At 39.7% G+C, this 21,040-nt stretch overlaps 1 protein-coding gene across 1 annotated transcript in view; it reads right to left on the minus strand.

Annotated features, from left to right (window-relative positions):
- ARHGAP20 (Rho GTPase activating protein 20) overlaps positions 1–21,040 on the minus strand; it is a 145,478-nt gene that overhangs the window by 30,090 nt on the left and 94,348 nt on the right. Inside the window, exons 5-9 of the mRNA XM_006833810.1 lie at positions 16,490–16,531; positions 15,358–15,442; positions 12,896–12,973; positions 8,588–8,654; positions 4,808–4,996 (exon numbers count right to left, since the gene is read on the minus strand). Coding sequence (XP_006833873.1) covers positions 4,808–4,996; positions 8,588–8,654; positions 12,896–12,973; positions 15,358–15,442; positions 16,490–16,531 — 461 coding nt within the window. The remainder of the gene's footprint in view (positions 1–4,807; positions 4,997–8,587; positions 8,655–12,895; positions 12,974–15,357; positions 15,443–16,489; positions 16,532–21,040) is intronic.

The raw sequence follows: 21,040 nt of genomic DNA on the forward strand, positions 1-21,040 counted from the left end.
GCTCCATTCAGGTTCTTTCATACTGTATATGATTAAGCTATTTGATTACTCACTTAGCTTTTGTTGTGTTCTATGTCCTGTGCTGCTGTTGTTGTTATGTGCCTTACAGTCGGTTCTGACTCAAAGCGACCCTGTACAGGGTTTCCGAGGGTGTAAATCTTTACGGGAGTTTAAAGTGGCATCTTTCTCCCGCGGAACAACTGGTAGTTTCGAACTGCTGACCTTGTGGTTCGCAGCCCGATTCGTAACCACTACGCTACCACGTCCTGTGCTAAGCTCTGGGAATGAAAGAAAGATGAGATCCCAGGCTTCGAGAAGTTTGTATTCTAATGAAACAGGTCTATATATAAACAAATAATCATACTGTAGTTTTTTAATGTGTTACAGTAGAGATGTGTATAAAGTTCTGGAGACAGAGAACTACCTGCCTGAAGGAACAAAGAAAGATTTCATAGAAGTGATGGAAAACAGAAGGATGAGCTTTCATTAAGTACAATTTGTTCTTGTTGTTCAGTGCCGCTGAGTTGGTTCCAACTCATAGCGACCCTGTATAGGGTCTCTGAGGAACGGCTGGTGGGTTTGAACCACTGACCTTAAGGTTAGCAGTCCAACGCTTATCCTACAGTGCCACATCAGGACTCAGGCTAAGCAGAATAGTAGAATTTATTTAGGTGGGTTTTGAGGTGAGAGCTTTGAATGTATGTATTTGGAATCACCAATTAACACTAGAGTTTCTTATTGGGGGCCAATCACCCCAAGGATGCGCTGCCATGTGGTATCAATGGCTTAGCAGTGGTTACATTTAATTGTGATTTTTTCATTTCAGGGCTGAGACTGAAGTTTCTATGAACAAGAAGAACCACCCATAACCACTATTATTGAAAACTGAATGGTTTTAGAAATTAGTTTTTGCTTCAGATTTGCTAACCTGAAATTTAACCTAAAATTACGAGGCAAAGCAGTGCTTACGTATAAATAAGGGAGCTTCAAAAAGATCAGGAAAAAAACTCCAGGTATCTTTTAATTCCAATTTCCACAAACTTTTTTAAGCTCCCTCAAATAAAACTTTTACTGCAGTAAAGTCATGATGAAAACAACTAACGTGGTTTCATCGTAAATAAAGTGAAGTTGCTTTACACACAGACTACGCTCTCAAAAGTTAAAACAAGAGGCAAGACCTCCATTCCCTTTCAGAGCTTCAGCAGATAGATTTTCTGAATTCTAACTACAGTTTCAGCAGCGTTTTATGGGCCTCACTGCGAGCTCAAAGGGGACGGCTATTTCAAAACCCATTTAACTCTACAACAGTTGAGGAGCTTCCATTCAACCTTCAACTGGACTGGGCGTGATTCTTATGCAATGAAATGACATATGAAAAGGCAAATATCAAGAGGAGACTCAAAGTTCTTTCAGAAAGGAATATGTTCAGTTAAAACTAGGCTTAATATGCCTACAATGGTATCGGTGGTTGACAGTACCTATCTGTGTAGGGATCAGCAGCGGACTGACAACTACATGGCTGGCAGTTCAAACCCGTCAGCCACTCCGTGGGAGAAAGACGAGGCGTTCTGCTCTTGTAAAGATTGACACCGTGGAAGTCCTATACTGGGTGGCTATGACTCGGATGTGATTTGATAGCAATAAATATATATTTTTTGTAGCTGTGTGGTTAAGTAATTGGCTGCTAACAGAAAGATTGGTGGTTCGAACCCACTAGGCACTCTGTGGGAGAAAGATGTGGCAGTCTGCTTTCATAAGGATTACAGCCTAGAAAACCCTGTGGGTTGTTAGCTCTACTCTGTCCTAGAGGGTCGCTATGAGCCGAAATTGACTCAGAGATACTGGGTTTGGTTTTTCATGTCTGTGAAAGACATTTTCAAAGATGAAACACACAAAAATTTCATTATAGACTAGGATATTTATAGTCAATTTTGATGTCAGGAAACACTAACTTTGAACCTCAATTACGCAAAACAGTTATCCCTTCCAACCCCCCTCCCAATTATTATCATTAATAAACCTATAATACAGTAAACTGGGCTCCTGGTGTGGCACTGTAGGATCAGCACTGGACTGCAAACCACAAGGCTGGCAGTACAAACCCTATACAGGATCGCTATGGGTCAGAATTCACTTAAGGACAATAGCAATCATAGCACATTATACTTTTATTTTTAATTTCATCAATAGAAATTGGTGGAGATGGATTTCTCTTTTGTTGCATACATATCTACATAATATTCTTGATTTTGCCTCTTGGCTTGAAAATTTTACTATCTGGGTCCTTTAAAGGAAAAATGTGCCAAGCTTGATATTTTCTCACTGGTTGTTCCTTTAAATGGAGATTTAACAATAAAAACAAACTGTAAACTGTTTCGTGGATGATCTGATGCTCTACTGGGTTCTCTCACCTTTGGTATAAAGTTACTGCACCCCAATTCTGTTCACCATGTCTCATCCACAGCTGGGGCTGTGCTACATCTCTAACTGCCAGTAAGAGAACGTGAAAGTAAGCAGACGATGCCTACACTGAACATATCATTGGCAAAACTGGGTATTTCCCCCTAAGATTGTTAAATTGGCAAGGGACCAAGAGAATTGGTTTTGAAAACCATGGGGCTTAAAAAGTAGAAGTGTAGTCCTGATGAGACACTCTGGGAGAAAGCACTGGATTGCAAGATCGGTCTGAACCTTGTTGTTAAGTGCCAACTCGTAGGGACCCTGTGTAGGGTTTCCGAAGACTGGCTGGTGAGTTTGAACTGCCGACCTTATGTTTCAAACTGACCTTTCGGTGGAGTGCTTATCCTACAGCAAAGAGTAAGAGAAAATTCTTTTTCTGAGCTCTGGTATAATTTTCTTTGTAGCAATGTTTCTTTGCAGCTTGAATGAGCAGTAACAACAGATCTATTTACTCCTTCAATGAATTCCTACAAGGGGCACTTAGAAACAACTCATCTAAATATGCCAGGCATTGTCCCAGGTGCTAGGGATAATGCAAGGAACAAAAGGATCAAAATTCTTGCTTTTCTGAAGCTCACATTTTAGTGAGCTGATAATTATTGCAATGCATCTCTGTAATGGTCCTTAGAAATGGTCCCAGGTGGGAGTAAATAACCTTAAGCATCCCAAAGCTCAATGTATCATTCTAAGAGGGAAGATGATTGGTGTATCTGCAAGCTAAGTTTGTACAGTTGGTGCTGGCAAGATGACAGAGTCCCTGACTGACGACGTCAACAAAATATAAAGTTTGAGGCGAGATCATCAACAGTAAGTGGCTGGGTGGGATGTGGGTGTGTGAGGGGATGGGAATCAAACAGTTGTCTCAGGGACCAGGAGAGCAACTTAGAGAAACAAAGTTCCAACTGCCCAGCCAGAGTGCCCACCTGAGGTTGGTTATTATGAGTTTATAATAATACCAACCTGCCCTGATGCTGTATGATTTCCTCTAGCAATGCTCAGAGTTCATCCAGGGGTGAGAGTTTACTAGTAGTCTAGGAAGGAAGGAAAGAGGGTCAAAGAAGCTGAGGTTATTTGTAAGAGTGAGGATATTGTGATAACAATGGCATCCAAGCTGGATCAGGAGGGTAGTAAATACAGGAGGGCACGAAACGATAGAGAAAGTGGTAGAGTTCGGTAGGCTGGAGGGAGACAGAACAAGTTTGAGCTTCTAGGGAGGAAACACACAACGAGCAAAGGCTGGTTGAAGAGGAAAGAGGGTGGCAGCCCAATAAAATGCTAAAATCTTGACCCAAAGGTGTATGGAGGAACTTAAGCTTGCTGTTATTACAGTTGTTTCAGAAATCAAAGCAGTTCTAGTATAAAATGATACACAATTAAAAATGCATTAAAGAAAGCTCTATTTAAACAATAACAAAAAAACACAAACAAACTTTGGTGAGCATTAACTCTTTTAAAGGAAGAAAAAAAATGTACAATGCGTGTAGATGCTGGTTTGATTTATCTCTAAGTTTGGAAAGCTACATATACACTTCTCTTAAAATTTAGGGTCATTTGGCAGTGGGGTTAAAAACCTGTGAGCTATGTTGTTGTCAATGCTCCATCAAGTGGCTCACACACATCTGAAGGGTTTCAGGTAGTGTGGTTGATGCCACTCATCTCTGTAGCACTGTCAGATTATGTAGCAGGGAACTGGCCTTCACGATCTCTCAAGGTGTACCCCATCCCTTTAAACTTCGGGCTATTTAGGTTTGGGAGTTCTCACTTGCAAAAGACCACATTCACAGTTCACTGAACTTCCTAGTAGGTGCAAACTGAAAAGGGCAGTGCTTGAAATTCACTAGTGGACACTGGAGAGGTTTCTGCAGACATCATCTTGGTCTTGAGAACCTTATCAGTACACCAAGATTCAGGCAGAGCGCTGCAGTCTCCTGACACCCATAACAGACAAACTCCTTTTATAATGTGACCACTTGTGGTGGGGAAAACCCAGTGAAGTGTCTTAGAGTACAAAGGAGGCATTGAAGCATTTGCAACAGTGGCAGGGCCTTTGACTCTGCAGTGGGCATAAGGTTAAAGCCGGGAAAGAATAGTGAAGACAGGACAGGCTGTCCTATTACAGGCTGCAGATTACAAATCAGTCACGCCCACTGCTGACTTATAAAGCCATCTTCTTCTCAAACTCCACCTTTCCTTTCCAAACACTTAGCAAATTCAAAACAAAAACAAACAAACAACAAAAATCAACTTTATCTGGCTAGAAGTTTGGGTCTTTGCCTTTGTACTAAGTTTGTTTTCAGGAATGAGAACTTTTGCTGAAAGCAGGCTCTCTGAAGGAGAAGCGACTTACCACTGAGTTGCTGGGCGGTAGCCAGGCGGCTGGGCTTCAAGATGAACTGGCACTGCATCTCCCGGGGCAGCTGTTCCATGAGGAAGGACTCTTGGAGGCTGGACGGGGTGCTGGAGTCCTTTGATCCCTGTGTCAGGAGCACCGTGTCTCGAAGATGACTCATTTTAATTCCATAGGGGTATTCGTGCCCTACACAGAGAAAAACCTAAATGGAGATATCAGGCTGACTAGTGTGATGAAACCTAGCTCACTGTGCGCTGTACAGACTGGAATGCACTGCAGTCTGTGCCTGGGAGTTTTGATATGCGGAATCCTTGTGCTGACTGACTGATCACTACGTGCATGCTTACAGGTGGAGACCACTGCATCCTGCAGGTGGCTGTCTCCACCAGAGTCGTTTCAAGGGGAAAAGAAAAATAAAGAGGAAAGACAATCTTTAAAAAAGATCTTGTTTGGAATGTACAGATCGGTATTTGACTTGCATAATGTTGATGTTTCTCTCTAATGATATTTAAAGATATTCTTCTAGTCTCTCCTTTAACTACACTGGCACATCTTCAGCAAATCTTTGAATGCTCTCGGCCTCTAAATCACGTTTTAAAATATCTGCCCTACCTATTGATCACACAAGGAGTCCTGGTGTGGCACTGTGGATTAATATGCCAGACTGCAAAACCGTTTGAATTGCAAGGTCGGCGGTTCAAGCTCATTAGCTGCTCCTCGGAAACCCTATACAGGGTCGCAACCGACTCGACGGCACTTAACAACAACAACAACATTGATCACACAGCGTTATAAGGCTCACATAAATAAACACTGGTGGTTAATTTTATTTAAATAATAGGGACAAAGACCAGTAGATGCCAAACTTCTTTGTTTTCACCATTATCTACCACAAGGCGCCTATCTGAAAAGGTTATTTCATGATTTTTTTTTAATAAATTATATAATTACAGTTACTCAAGAGCATTAGGCTTGGTTTGTTTCATTTTGTGCTTCCCTCCCACTGCTGCCTCTGAGGCTGCGGTTCAGACCCAATAATCAGAAGGAAGATGGTATGGTATCAGAACACAGACACTAGATGCAAAAGGTGTTTATCAGCTGGAAAAATGAAATCCTGGATGCTGGGACTGACTGTAACATGCTTTTTCGCTCTTCTGTGTTCCAAGCAGTTGAGTCTTCCATAAAGGATCCTCAAAGAATGTATTGTGGTACACATTCAAGTTTTTTAGGTACACAGAATAAACTCCCTTTCTTCTATTCCTAATTTATCACTGCGTGTAACTCAGTGAGCTCTTACTTTCCCTTTTTATCTGGCATAGGCATACAATTTTAATGTTGCAGTAATAGCGTAGTGGTTACAAGTTGGGCTGCTAACCTCAAGGTCAGCATTTGGAAACTACTAGATGTTCCATGGGAGAAAGATGAGGCTTTCTGTTCCCGTAAAGATTTACAGCCTCGTAAACCCTGTACAGGGTCGCTATGAGTCGGAACTGACTCCAAGGCACATAATCACCACCACAGTGGCTTCCAGGTATGGACCTTAAAAAAAAAAAAAAAAGTCTTCTAGTCTTCTATAGGGGCTCTGGTGGCTCAGTGAGTTACACACAATGGGCTGTTAACAGCAGGGTTGGTGGTTAGAACCCACCAGTCACTCTGAGGGAGAAAGATGAGATTTTCTACTTCCATAGAAATTTATAGCCTTGGAAACCCTATACAGGGATGTTATGAATGTCTCAATGGTACACCACAACAACAGTCTTTTATGAGAGCAATAAAATAAAATAAACAAATTATCAAACCCACTAGCTGCTCCTTAGAAACCGTATACAGGATCACTATGAGTCAGAACCGACTCAACAGCACTAAACAACAACAGTGTGTAGATGGTAACTTTTGCCCTTGCTGTTGTTGTTGTTAAGTGTTGTTGAGTCGGTTCCAACCCTTAACGACCCTGTAGATGGTAGGGTTTTGCAAGGAGTGACCGGTGACTTTGAACTGCTGACCTTGCAGTTCAAACCAACTTTGTAGTCCAGCACATTAACCCACAATGCCACACCAGAACTCCACTTTTGTGCTTGAAAAGCTTTAATGAGACCCTAATGCTAGTTCTCCCTACCTAACCACGGGATCACAGGATTGTAATTCAGCAGCAATTCTTCATTGTACATTTTAATGTGCCTTGTAGTTTTCAATCGTAGATTGTTGTTGCAGAGGTGTGGTCAACAGCCTGGTGCTATCCTACAGCGCCACACCGGGACTCTACCATCTACGTAGTTGTGATTAAATTAGTATATTTGATTAGACCCATTGTTTTAAAGCATTTCATGTCTACTCACAATTTTCATTATGATCACTGACTTTTCGAGAAAATGACATTTAAGAAACAAACAGACGTGAAACGGTGAATTTTGTCCTCAGCGATATACTCGCAGGCTTGCTACATCTAAGGCTGAGGATGTGCATTTACAAAGGTTTGGTGTTTTGGATTGCTCAGGTCACTTGAAACATACTGAACTACCTACTAATAGTGACCTTACAGGAGTCCTGGTGTGGTGCTGTAGGATCAGCATTGGACTGCCAACCACAAGGTCGGCGGTTCAAGCCTACCAGCTGCTCCTCGGAAACCCTGCACTGGGTCACTATGAGTCAGAACCGACTCGATAGCACGTAACAACAACAGTAATGACCCTTCCGATAACTGAAAGGATTATGTGAGAAAATGCATGTGACATGCTCTATCTAGGTCATGCCTGGCATACAGTAAACACTATAAAATTGTTTAAAGAAAACACCACCACCACCATCGTCATCATCTCCAGATCTGTTATAGGTACTGTCACTGCTTTTAACTGCTCAATTTCTGTTAACCACAGGGAATGAATTTACTAATCAAGAAACATTTTTCTGCCTACTGACTCTAGAAACTACTTCAGGTGAGTTGTAACCTATTCACCAGTAACTTCCTCAAGAACATATGCTGGAAATGAAGGCTAGAGAAAAAGCTAACTAGTTAGTAAAGCAGTAGTTAGTTGGCAAGCTAGTCAATGAATACTTCTAGGAATCAAAATTGGTCTTTATTTCATTTTCTTTATGCTGTCTAGGAAAGTTCTGGACACGAACTGATTAGCAGGTGCTAAATCAGTACTCACTGACAGATTAAAAGGCATGACTAGATTATAGGTAACCTCTCAGATACAACTAGAAGGTAGGAAAGGAAACAAAATTTAAGAAGATAATACGAGAAAATAACTGTACAGGGAAAAGGAATACTACATTGCTTTCCTATAGAATTGTTTGTTTTTTGTTTAAATTTGGCAAGATAGCTCTGTTTGTAAAGTAAAAAGCAGAGAGTAAATTTGTAGCTCTCTTCCCAACTATACCTTTAGTTCTTTGAGAGGAGAGGTATTATTGGTCTTGCACATAAATGCTTGATTGTTGTTGTTGTTGTTAAGTACCGTGGAGTCGGTTCCAACTCATAGCGACCCTGTACAGGGTTTCCGAGGCTGTGAATCTTTACGGGAGCAGAAAGCCTCATCTTTCTCCCGTGGAACAGCTGGTAGTTTCAAGCTGCCGACCTTGTGGTTAGCAGCCCAATTTGTAACCACTACGCTACCAGAGCTTCTTAAAGATGATATTAAATGACTATTTTATGAGATTTAATTTTTAGTAGTGTTTAATCTTGTTGTTGTTAAGCTTAGGACTGACTATATGACCAATTCTCTAAAGATGAGGATTAAAATATAAGCAATCCTATCTTAAATTACCCCAGAAACTCACCAATAAGTGGGTAGGGTGCCTCTTCTTTGCCAGAATTGACCCATAATTGGTAATCTCTCTCAGATCCCTTAGAGATAAAGAATTAAAAGTTACCATAAATCTCACATTCACTACTTGAATGAAGGAACATTTTGGGGGGCATTTCTATGCTTTGCACAAATGGGGACCATATAAACGCTATTCAGGTTCCTGGGGATGGTTACGGTTTTTGAAGATGGCAGTGCTGATTCTTACAACCTTCTCTACCCAGCAGAGTAATAGGAATCCTGCCTCTTCCCCCCTTGCTGTTGTTAGGTGCCATCGAGTCAGTTTCGACTCATAGCAACCCTGTAAGGGTTTCCAAGGCTGTGCATCTTTGTGGGAACAGATAAGCCTCCTCTTTCTCTTGCTTTCCCCCTGCTAGTGATATCACGGTTACTCTAGAGGATAAGCACTGAACTGCGAGCCACAAGGTCAGTGATTTGAGCCCACCAGCCACTCCATGGAAGAAAGATGAGGCTTTCTGCTCCAGACTTTTCAGCGAATGTTGGCTGTAATCTCCAACACGCCCCTGCAAAGACAACCTTGTTTTCCAGAAAGCTACAAGCACTGCTATGTCTATGACTGAGGAGAGCAAAAGGCTAATTATCCGTTCAGATGTTTTTGAGTAGAAGGCAAAGAATGACCAAGAGGCTTTGAGGCGATAGGAAGAGAAGATATGCAGCTGGCACAGGTTACACTGAACATAATTATGGGCAAGTCCAGTCCTGGAGACAGAGAAAACAAGAATTCTGTCTAGAGAACAGATCCAGTCATGGAAAACAATGAAATTGTTCACCAGGAGAAATATGACCAAGCATCACCAGGCAGCTCACTTGAAACAAATACAGGCAGTCCCCTGATTAAGAAGGAGTTCTGTTTCTAAGTTGGCCTGCAAGTTAAATATGTACATAAATTGGAATACTTAGGTATGGTCCTTACTTAATGTCAGTTAGTCAAATGCTTTTCTTTATATATAGTGTACTTTTTTGGGTATAAAGAAACATGAAAGAAACACTTCTAGATACACTTAAACATCTTTAACATTAACACATAGCAATAATAATAATGCTAACAGAAATGTTTTGATGCATGTTGTAAAGTAGTGCCTGTTATGTAGGCAGCAAGAACTCCATGACCTCCAGAGTAGCTGGGGGTGGACCGTGCTGCGCCTCACATCCTCCTCTGGTGGAGGCCACTGGGATCTCCTGGACTCTCTCTCCAACCTACTGTACCTTGGGCTACATGACATGGGGCCAGGGACACGGCCAAGGTAAGGCAGGGCTGTGTTGGGGAGCAGCGGGGCTGCATGGTGCCTGACTGCAGACAATATGGAAGCAGCACCCAGCTGGGTGCGGAGGAGTCAAGCTGGGTCTGTGTCTGCAGCTCTAGGTCTCCAGCCCCAGACAAAACCCACACCAGCCCTAGGGACTGCCAGGGGAGTCCGGGGTAAGGCAGGGTACCACTTAGCCACTTCCCATAAATAGTCCTTGGATTTGTGGTCAAGGAAAGATCTACGGGAGTTGGCTCATAACTGAGGTTGTGTATCAGTCAGATGTTTGTAATCTGTAATATTATTAAATTATACAGACTTCACTGAGTTATTTTAAAGAGTCCTCTAGGAAAGGATAAAGCAAAAATATGTCTTGAATGAACCTAAAAGAGACAGAACCAACTGTTGGAATATGTCATATACTTGCCTTTAGCTTCTGGCTAGACACCATATAATGGAGGGTCCCAGGTTATCTAGAGTATCACACATGGACACTCAGTTTGTTACTTCCTTCCCACCCCATCTCTTGCCAAGAAATTTATTGTAAATAGGAAAAGCCATATAAGAAAAAATTCTTTCTTTTATGTAGTGTCTGAAAGCACTGCAGACGCAGCAGCAAATTGCCTCAGTTCCTAATTAAATTGAAGAGAAATTACTTTTGGTCTGAGGAGACAGATCGCTGATCACTTTATTAAAAGAAAAAGCACAAATGTATCATATCACTAATTAATCTCCCTTTCCACCTGGAAACTACTCACTGTCTTCTAAGATATAATAATATGGAAATCAATACAGAGGTACCTACTTTATTCAGGGCACATACTCTAAACTATATTTTAAGTATATTATTCCACTTCGCTAATAAAGAAATCGGATTTTTTATGCCAAGACTAGGTTACCCAGAGTTCTTAAGGGCTTCCTACATCAGTATGCAAAAGCAAAATCTAAATACATTTAATTATACTATATGTTTTATATATGAGGGGGCTTCAAAATGGTTGTGGGAAAAAAATCTAGCATCCTTTTCATTCAATTTTTCCACTAATTTTTTGAAGTCCCCTCCTACATGTCAGGTTCCCCCAGCGTAACAGTACTTTTCATATTTATTGAAACTTTCAATGAAGGAATAGTGCTTCCCTGAGTCTCCATCCTTCTGAAAGTTATTCCCTTTAATAAAAGTACTCAGGGTGTGGTACTGTATGCAGATGATGGAGTCCTGGTGTGGCGTTGTAGGATAAGCACTGGTGTTCTAACCATAAGGTCTGCAGTTCTAACCCATCAGTCAGCCGCTCCTTGGAAACCATATACAGGGTGGCTGTGACTCAGAACTGACTCAATGGCATTTAACAACAGCAACAAAGAGGAGATACAGAAACCTTTCATTTCTCTTTCGCCTACCTCATCCTCAAACATTCCTATCTTTTCACGAATCAGATTTCAAAAATTCATTTTTTTGCCTATAAAGCATAAAGGATCATAGATATTATCAAATATCTTAAGGCAATTAGTAGTTGAGCCTGGGGGCTCAGGACCATAGTCTCTAGCCTCAGGGACACCATGGTCAACTGGCACAATGTAGTCCACAAAGACAATGTTGTACATCCTGCTTTGGCGAGTGTAACATCTGTGACATTAAAAGCTCATGAGCAGCCATCTAAAGTGCAGCTATCGGTCTCTCCTTGTGTGGAAGAAAGAAGAGTGATGAGAATTGAAGATGCTTGGAATCCACTAGTCCAAAGGACTAATGGATCATGGGAATGTCAGTCTCCACGACCTGAAACCAGAAGAACTATATGGTACCCAACTACCACTAACAACTGCTCTGAACAGGATCAACTGGAAGGTCCTGGATAGAGTGGTATGATGTATGGAACAAAACTCAAAATTATTATTAAAAAAAAAAAAAAAAAAAAAAGACCGGGCTTATAGGTCAGAAAGACACTGGAGGAACCTGAGCTTCTGTCCCTTGACCACCCTTCAGGTCTGGAAAGGACCACACCCTCTTTCAGCCATGCAGTAGATAGGTAAATAAGGGGCCTAACTCTTCGCCAAGCAGTAGGTAGGCATATGGGGTACAGCAATACTAGTAAGGTATGTGAATGTTGGAAGGTCAATCATTCAAAATTCAATGGGGCAACATGTGAGATGGGATGGGAAGGTGGGTGGAAAGGAAAATAGAGCCACAGGGAGGAAGCTGATGACTGTTGTTTCCTGGAAGGGATTGCAATTGAGGTGAAAAACATGTATTATTTGTTGAACGTAAAACTGATGATCTTGACTATGAACTTTCACTCAATTCACAATAGAAGGTAAAAACAACAACAACATAAGGATCAGACCCTAGAAGCAAAATAGGGATGAATGTGGTGGGTACACCAAAGGGCTTCAAATTCCTGATCCAATTGGAGGGGTCTCTTTCTGTTTCCACTTTGTTACAGGTACCAGCCAGCTTGTCCTCAGAACCTGCAGCCAGAATCCGTACAGTCTCGTCTTCAGGAAAAAAAAAAAAAAATCCTTCAGAATCCATCAACCTGAGACTGGCTGAGTTTTGGGATAATAACGGAATAATTAGGTAAAGGAAGGGTGGGGAGGGGAGGGGAGTAAAGATAAAGATAGTCAAATAGTGATGAGTGCAAAGAGGAAAGAAGGCTGAAACTTTCTTATTAAGGACCTTATGCCAAAAAATAAAAAAAAGACTGTGCATATACCTATACCTTTACCTATAGATATGACATATACAATGAATATACAAATTACTATTATCTTGCCATTATAGTTTCATCTCGTTATACTTTTCAGTTCATACAGGTTTTTAAATGGGAGTCAGACACCAGAACCCAGATATTTGGCTAATAGTAAGACTTTGCTGTCCTTATTTCTATAGTCTGGGGGACAAACATGACTGAGATCTCTAAGAATCAGCTGTCTTATGACGGCAGATATGATATTTACACGAATCTAAAGTATCAAAGTTTACTGCTAATAATGAAGACCATGTAGCACTGGTAGTCACTTACAGTTATCCCTAGCATTGGCAATGACATGTGGATAACTTCATTCGCAGTGTCTGAATTCATGACTGTTATCGTTTTAGACTGCAGAAAAGAAAGACAGAAGACATACAGCTATAAGTAAAGAATTTTTAAAACCTGTGAAGAAATAATTACTGCCAAAAGACTATCTGAAGGCAAAATCTTGATTTTAAGTATTGATTAATGTAGAACAAAACCCTTGATTATAATTTACTCTCATTGTCTCATATGCCTTTCATTAAAACATCTATTTCTCTTAAAACAACATATAAATACAAAATATAAAAGCTTAAGCAAGCAAGAAATGTATTTCAGAGCGTGTATATGTCCCACTTCCCCTCAAAACATCAGTGAGCTGGCTCTCTGTATCATTTCTGTAACTATATCTCCATACGTAGTGAATTAATAAAAGGAGGGAGACAGTTGAATTCCTTCCTATTTCTTTCCAAATACTGTTTTTAGAGTAGGAGGCTTTATTTTTTTTTGCAATGTCTTTAAAAAGTTCAGGCAAAATGAGAATAAGAGCTGGTTAAAAAAGGCATTTAAAGCTTAGAATAAAACCACTATTACAAAGGATTTTCTAGGGGCCAGGCATTGTGGCTTCTAATATTTTCATCACCGAAATCTTTGGAAGTATTAAGTAAAACCAGTGAGTCTAGGAAGCAAGATTGAAAATTTTAGGAAGTTTAATTTTATTCCCAATTCTGCCAACTGAATACCTACAAATAGCTCTGTGCTAAAATGCACGGAGTAATTGCTACCTAAAAATAGAAAGGCAATTTTGCAATAAATTAGAAAAGGGGTTAACAAGATTCTGAGATATCCACAGAGCTCATTAAATTCCCAGAGAGATTATGAAAATATAAGATAAAGCTATGGCATTAAAAAAGAATTTATTTACTATGTATAGAAGTTTTAACATATAATACTATCAGATAAATCAGTAATTAGGGCTCTGTCCCTTAGTGACAATTAGGGCTTGGTGTTGTTTTGTGCCTTGATTCCAACTCTATAGGACAGACTAGAACAGTAACCCTATAGGACAGAGGAGAACGGTCCTATCGGGTTTCCAAGGCTGTAATCCTTATGGGAGCATACTGTCACATCTTTCTGCCACAGAGCAGCTTGTGGTTTCGACCTGCTGACGTTTCCATTAGCTTCCATGCACTTAGCCACTGCATCACCAGAACTCCCTAGACATAAGGACTCAAATGGCAGAAAAGTGAAAACCTCTGATAATTTATTGCTCCATCGTATTATTTTTTCCTATGAACCAAATACTTGACTGGACAAAGCGCCGTAGAAGCGCACACGGTTAAGTGCTTGACAGCTCACTGAACGGTTGCTTGTTACATTTTTTAAATAAGCATTTTGAATGTATTGATTTCAAACTGTTCAGAATGTTGGCTACTAAGGACAGACTTCTTAACTTGATCAAATTTCTTGTCTTCTCTTCCAAAATGAGAGTGGGACACCAGTCCTTTCTTGAGCACATTTTCTATACACTGAAAATAGCAGCGCTAAAAAAAGACTGAAGAGACTTTCCATGCAAATCCTGAATGGAACCAACTGCCATAACAACTGAATCAAAGCAGGCAGAAACACAGTGTTTTGTTTGCTTGCCACAGGAGATATCCGTAGTCTCATAGCATAAAAATTTGTGTATTTCCCTCTCACAAGGACATCTGGCACTCAGAAGCAGGTCAGATCATTTGCATAGCTTTTGCTTTTGGCCCAAACATAACTGTTTTGCACTACATAGTTTTCTACACACAGATACAACTGTTCTGCGTGATGTAGGTCTGCTGTGAAGTATGACAATCCAAAGAGTCATCAAGAGTATTCCTACGTTTCCACCTTGTTTACTGTTGATAACATCTTGGCTCGTACACCACAATTTCAGTCATCAAATTACTCATAATAAATAAATAGGGCTAAAGACTTAATTTTTGTCTGACCAATATGATAAACACTGTTCTCTCTCCTAGCTCAGCTCATCTATTTTATTAACCTGAGGGTTTTAAATCCTAAAAATTCAAAGAATGGAGAACTTTTCAAAATCACTCTTTACTTAAGAAGTGACATGTCGGGGAGAAAAAAAAAACAATTATTTAATACCAATAGGAAATGCCTCCTTGTGAAAATAGCTTCACTACAAGCCTGTGCAGCTGCTACTGAAACAATCAAGAGGAACACTAATGCCAGAGGAAGAAAAGTGACATTTGGTAAGCAATATTCTTCCCAAGCTTCAATGGTAAATGGTGCTGTTAATACAAATATCTTATGCTTCGTTTTCTCTAGAGTTTACTTTTCATATGTACCCAGGAAAATGCATTTGCTCACAATGATATTCCCACATACACTGTCTGCCTGCATGTTTGCCTGCCAGTCCTTTTATCCAGAGTGTTCTGCCTTGGAATTTAATTTTCTGGCTTAGAAACACTTACATAGGCACAATTCCCAATGTCCTTGGCGAAGATTTTGAGGGGAATGCTCTTCGGGTAGTCCTTCTCTTTTTCTAGATTGATGTATCTAATCAAATGCAACAACAACCCAAAACAACACTGAGTCAGATGAATTGGGCTAATGGCTTATTTGTAAACCAATCTAATTAGCTAATATTCTCAATATACTTTTATGCTATGGAAAAATTAATAAATAAAAAAACAGCAAAGCAAAACCAGAAAGACTCAGCAAAGTTCAGATTACATTATGGGTTGGAAGATCATTTTTACTTTTAAATCTCAGAACATTAAGGCAGGGACACACAGAAAAAAGAATGGAATAATCATGTTAATTGAGGCTTGAGAAGCACAATTAAGTTAAAGCAACTCAACTCAGGGAATTTTATTCTCAAAGTTTCCCTGCCTTCTCTGGACAGGTGCAGCACTTGCTGATAAGTACATGTAATACTTTGCTAGACAAAAACAAAGCAATGATATTTTCATCTCTTTTAGTTCTCCAGTGGAATGTAAATCTTTGTCACCCCATTACTTGAGGAGGGGGAAGAAGAGAGGGGGAAGGAGGAAAGAATTATGGAGCTAACAGAGAAACGAAATTGACCATATGAGTCTGTATGTTCACAAGTACAGGCAACGATTGATATGCTACGTACTTCGCAGAGAACGCTGGACTGCAAAGTCGTTTGAACCACTGAGTCGGTGGTTCAAACTTATCAGCCGCTCCTCGGAAACCCTATGCAGCAGGGTCGCTATGAGTTGGAAACAACTTGGCAGCACTTAACAACAATATAGGCTTTGAGGAAATTACTAACTCCAATCGGTAGGTAGGAGAAAACAGAAAGAGATGAGAAAGATGATTGTCTAATTTCTGTCTAAAATGAGCTCATCAGATACTAAAATATTCTCCTTCCTGGAACATAAGAAAGGCATGCAATGAGAACATGATTTATAGCAAGTGGTAGCTAGTATGCAATCTAAACAATAGTTTATTTTGAGAACAAATGAACAAATTCTATGGAGGAGGTAGGAAATAGTTGGAGGGTATGTCTCTATAAAGAAAATTTCAATTTATTTACCACAGGTTAAAGATTTAAAAATATGTATACTGACAAAATACCTCTGAAGGAGACACAGCCATTTGTCTTTTTGCTCTGGAGAACTGCAATCAAAGAAAATAGAAGAAAAAAAAAATTTTTTTTTTAATGAAACCACACAAATTATCGATGCTAACACATTTAACATGGTCCATCCAGATGATAATACCAACAGCCTGTTGTTACTGATGCGGTTCACATGGAAACATAGCCAGGGTTTGGAGAAGCCGGCAGTGAATATCCCCCTTAATAAAAACTGTGCAGTCAGACTTTTATCAAATCCTCTTGGATGGATTCAAGACAGACACCCTTTCTTGCTTGATTGCTCTTTTAAGAGTGGTATTACAGTAATGGGGGGTTGCTCTTAAAATATCTGTACAACTGGTGTGGTGCTGTAGGACAACTGTAAGGTCGGCGGTTCAAACCCACCAGCCACTCCTTGGAAACCCTATACTAGGTTGATATGAGTCAGAACCGACTCGACGGCACTGAACAACAACAATGTGATCATGGGCAAGTCATTTAACCTTGCTCAGTCTCAGTTTTTACATCTGTAAAACTGGGTCAGTGTTTATAACTCAGAGTATTTTTATCAACTTAAAGGGCCATACAAATAGAAAGTATGCTTAATATCAAGATTTAAGCATACTTAGGACATTTGGCATATGGATGGATATTTCTTGGCCCAGAAACTAGTTTGCTTTGAGGAAAACATTTATTTCCTTATGCCGATAGAAGTGTAACTTGGTAAATTAGTTCAGAGGAAACTTAGTCTTAATTACTGTAGTATTCTCATTAAGATCAACTCACTTATAGCTAAATTACTAGTGATTAATAATTCTTCTCCTTAAGCCACTCCTGCATTTAACTGTTACAGTTAAAAATCATTTAAAGTTTATTCTGACATGGTCTTCTCACTCACTAGCTTTTAAAATTACATTTCAAATTTCCTCAGAGAAGTTGAGAACCCTAGTTATTTTCCTGAGCCAGAAAACTACATTTAGTAAATATTTTTGTTTCTAATTTTGTTGCTTAGTAATTTTCTTCTTAAGTCTCTTAGTTATCTAGTACTGCTATAACAGAAATACCATAAATGGTTGCTTTAACAAACAGAAATGTGTTTTCTCTGTTTTGGAAGCTACATGTCTGAATCCAGGGTTCCGGCTCTGTCTCTGGTGGCTCTGGAGGAAGGTCCTTGTCTGCTGAGCTTAGGCGCTTGGGCAGTCTTCATATACCTTCCCATGTCTCTGCTTGCCTAATCTGCTCTTTTATGTCTTATCAAGAGTTTAGCTCAAGACATACTCTACACGAATCCTGCCTCGTTGGTGCGTTGTTGGGTGCTGTCGACTCGGTTCCGACACACAGTGGCCCTATACAGGAGCAGAGAGCTCTTTTCTCCTGTGGAGTGGCTGGAGGTATGATGTGCCCACCTTGTGCTTATCCTACAGTGCCACCAGTGCATATTCTAAAATATGTTGTTGTTAAGTGCTGTCAAGTCAGCTCTGACCCATAACAACCCTGGTATAGGGTTTCTGAGGAGCAGCTAGTGAGCTTGAACTGCCAACTTTGCCACACCAGGAGTCATATTCTAAAATACAAAGGTATATATATTCTAAAATATCCTTAACCTCATTTTCAAAGTGTTTTGATTCATAAATATAACTCTAAATTCAGGATGTTAAAAAAGCTCCACTGATTATGTTCTTTAGTACCTGAGGTACCTTGGCTACTGGCTGGTTCCTTAGTTTAGTTCAAGTGAAATAAATTTATAAAAGGAGTATTATCTTCTGTAGGTGCAAAACTTGCACATATCAAGTTCTAGCCAACCCTACACAGGGTTGCTATGAGTCGGAACTGACTCGGTGGCATACAACCACCACACCACACCACACCACAGACAGTACTTCAGGTACTATCAAGTAGAAGCCTGAGTGCCATCAAGTCGATTCTGAATGATAGTGACTCGATAGAACAGAGTAGGGCTGCCCCATGTGGTTTCCAAGTCAATAAAACTTTATGGAAGCAGCTGATAGATATGTACTACTGACCTTCTGATTAGAAGCTGAGTGCTTAATCACTGTGCCATGAGGGTTCCTTTTATGAAGTATGTTGTTTGATGCCACTGAGTTGGTTTCAACTCATAGTAGCAACCCTGTATAGGGTTTCCAAAGAGCAGCTGGCGGATTTGAACTGTCGACTTTGCAGTTCAAACTGACCTTGCAGTCCAGTTTATTTATCCTACAGTGCCACATCAGGATAGTGTAAACTATAATATATATGCTTTGTATATTTTATAATATTTATAAAGTATTGTTGTGTGCTGTTGAGTCAGTTCTGACTCATAGCAACCCTGTGTAGGGTTTCTGAGGAGCAGAAAGCCTCATCTTTTTCCCCTGAGCAGCCACGGGGATTTGAACCAATGACCTTGTGGTTAACTGACCACTGTGAAACCCACTGTCATATATAGTAAGCCTGTCCTTCTAGAGAATGAAGGAGCTATAAAGAAACACTTCATCAGAGTTCTGGTAAATGCCCTGATTTTAGATTAGGGCCTGAGGCTCAAGCTCAGTAAGTAACTTGCCCACATTATATGCCAATCACTGAACCAGGACTGACTTCTGTTCTGGACTTATGACTACAGCAGCGTGCTCTCATTTAATGTCTTAATTATATTATTTACTTACTAGACTTTAATTTTGAGTCCTGGTGTGGCGCTCTGGTTGATAAAGCCCTAGACTGCAACTTGAACCTCAATTTGAACCTCAAGGTCAGTAGTTTTGAACCCACCTTCTCGGAAACCCAATACAGGGTCGCTATGAGTCTGGACCAACTTGACAGCACTTAACAACACCATCATACTTTAATTTTAAAAATAATCGTATAATAAAATGATTTTTTTTTAACAACCAACAATTCTCTTAATTTTTCCCTGAAATGAGCATTACAGAGACAGAATGTACATAGTATATAACGTTAGAGACTTTCATAGCTTCACTAAGCTGAGAGCTTTTGAGAGGACAAAGTTCACTTTCCATATAGTTCAATTTGGCTACAAAAACCTGACATAAAAGTTATATAGCTTTCAAACCTCTTTAGAGCAGAGTAACTTCATACACTGGAAAAGGGGTTTCCTATAATCTCTACATTTTCTTCAGACAGCCACTTTTCCTATGCTAGCTGCTTTATTAGAATGAAAACAGGAAAATGGCTTTATTAATATAACAGAAAAGTTATTCCCAAATGAGATTATAACCACAGCCAAAGAAGTTAGGATTTGCAATACTTATTTTGGAGGGGACACAATGCAATCCACAACAATAAACAATCTCCCAGGACTGGCTATCAAAACATGAGTTAGATCCTGTTTATCTCCAACCATACAATTTTCATCTTTCACAATTCCTTTCTATATATATATATTTTTTTGTATTTTAATCATTTTATTCAAAGATACACATTTACTAACAAAGTTGTTTCATGTTTCCTTTCTATATATTTTTTAAACTGTATTCTTTTTCCCTAAACAAAAGAGTTTGTAAATTCATTTATCATCAAATATCAAATCTTGGAAAGTGTGGAAAAACTGACATCAACAACAACAACAAAAACTAGAAAAAATGGGCTTGTAAAAATTAAAAGAATTACTGCATCAATGACTTTATCAAGAGAGTACTGAGACAACCCACAGAATGGGAGAAAATATTTAGTAACCATTTATCTGATAAAGGTTTAATGTCCAGAATATAAACAGAACTCCTAAAGCAAAGTACCAAAATTTAACCTCATAAAGGTAAGTAACCCAATTAAGAAACTAGTAAAGGACTTGAATAGACATTTCTTCAAAGAAGATTCACAAATGGCCATGAAAAGATGCTCAACATCAATAGTCATTGTTGCTGTGTTCTGCTGAGTCAGTTCTGACTTGTAGCAACCCTATACAGGGTTTCCAAAAAGGGCTAGTGGATATGAACTGCCGACCTTGTGGTTAGCAGTCCAGCTCATAATCCACTATACTACCAGGGTTCCTTCAATAGTCTTTAAGGAAATGGCAAATAAAAATCACAATGAGATACCACTTATATGGCTGTATTATCAGAAAACATGATCACTAACTAGTGTTACTCAAGACGTAGGGAAACCTCATGTGTTGCTGGTGGGAATGTAAAAAGATGCAGTCATTATGGAAAAAGTTTGGTGGTTTCTCAAAAGGTAAACACAGAATTAACACAAGACACATAAATTCCACTCCTTAAGTATATACCCCCAAAGACGTAAAGCAGGGATTCAGCTACTTGTACATTTAAGGAGATCTGGTAGTGTAGTGGTTATGAATCGGGCTGCAAACCTCAAGGTTAGCAGTTCGAAACTACCAGCTGTTCCGCGGGAGAAAGATGAGGTTTTCTGCTCCCGTAAATAACAGATTTGATACATTAAACACTAAAGACCGAAGACCAAAAGAGTTGTGGGATGACATCAAGAACACCATACATGAAGAAAGCAAAAAGTCATCAAGAAGACAAGAAGGAAAAGGTAAAAATGGATGTCAGAAGAGACACTGAAACTAGCTGTCCAGC

Source organism: Chrysochloris asiatica, unplaced genomic scaffold (genome assembly GCF_000296735.1).
Source record: "Chrysochloris asiatica unplaced genomic scaffold, ChrAsi1.0 scaffold00008, whole genome shotgun sequence".
In the NCBI taxonomy this organism is placed as follows: domain Eukaryota; kingdom Metazoa; phylum Chordata; class Mammalia; order Afrosoricida; family Chrysochloridae; genus Chrysochloris; species Chrysochloris asiatica.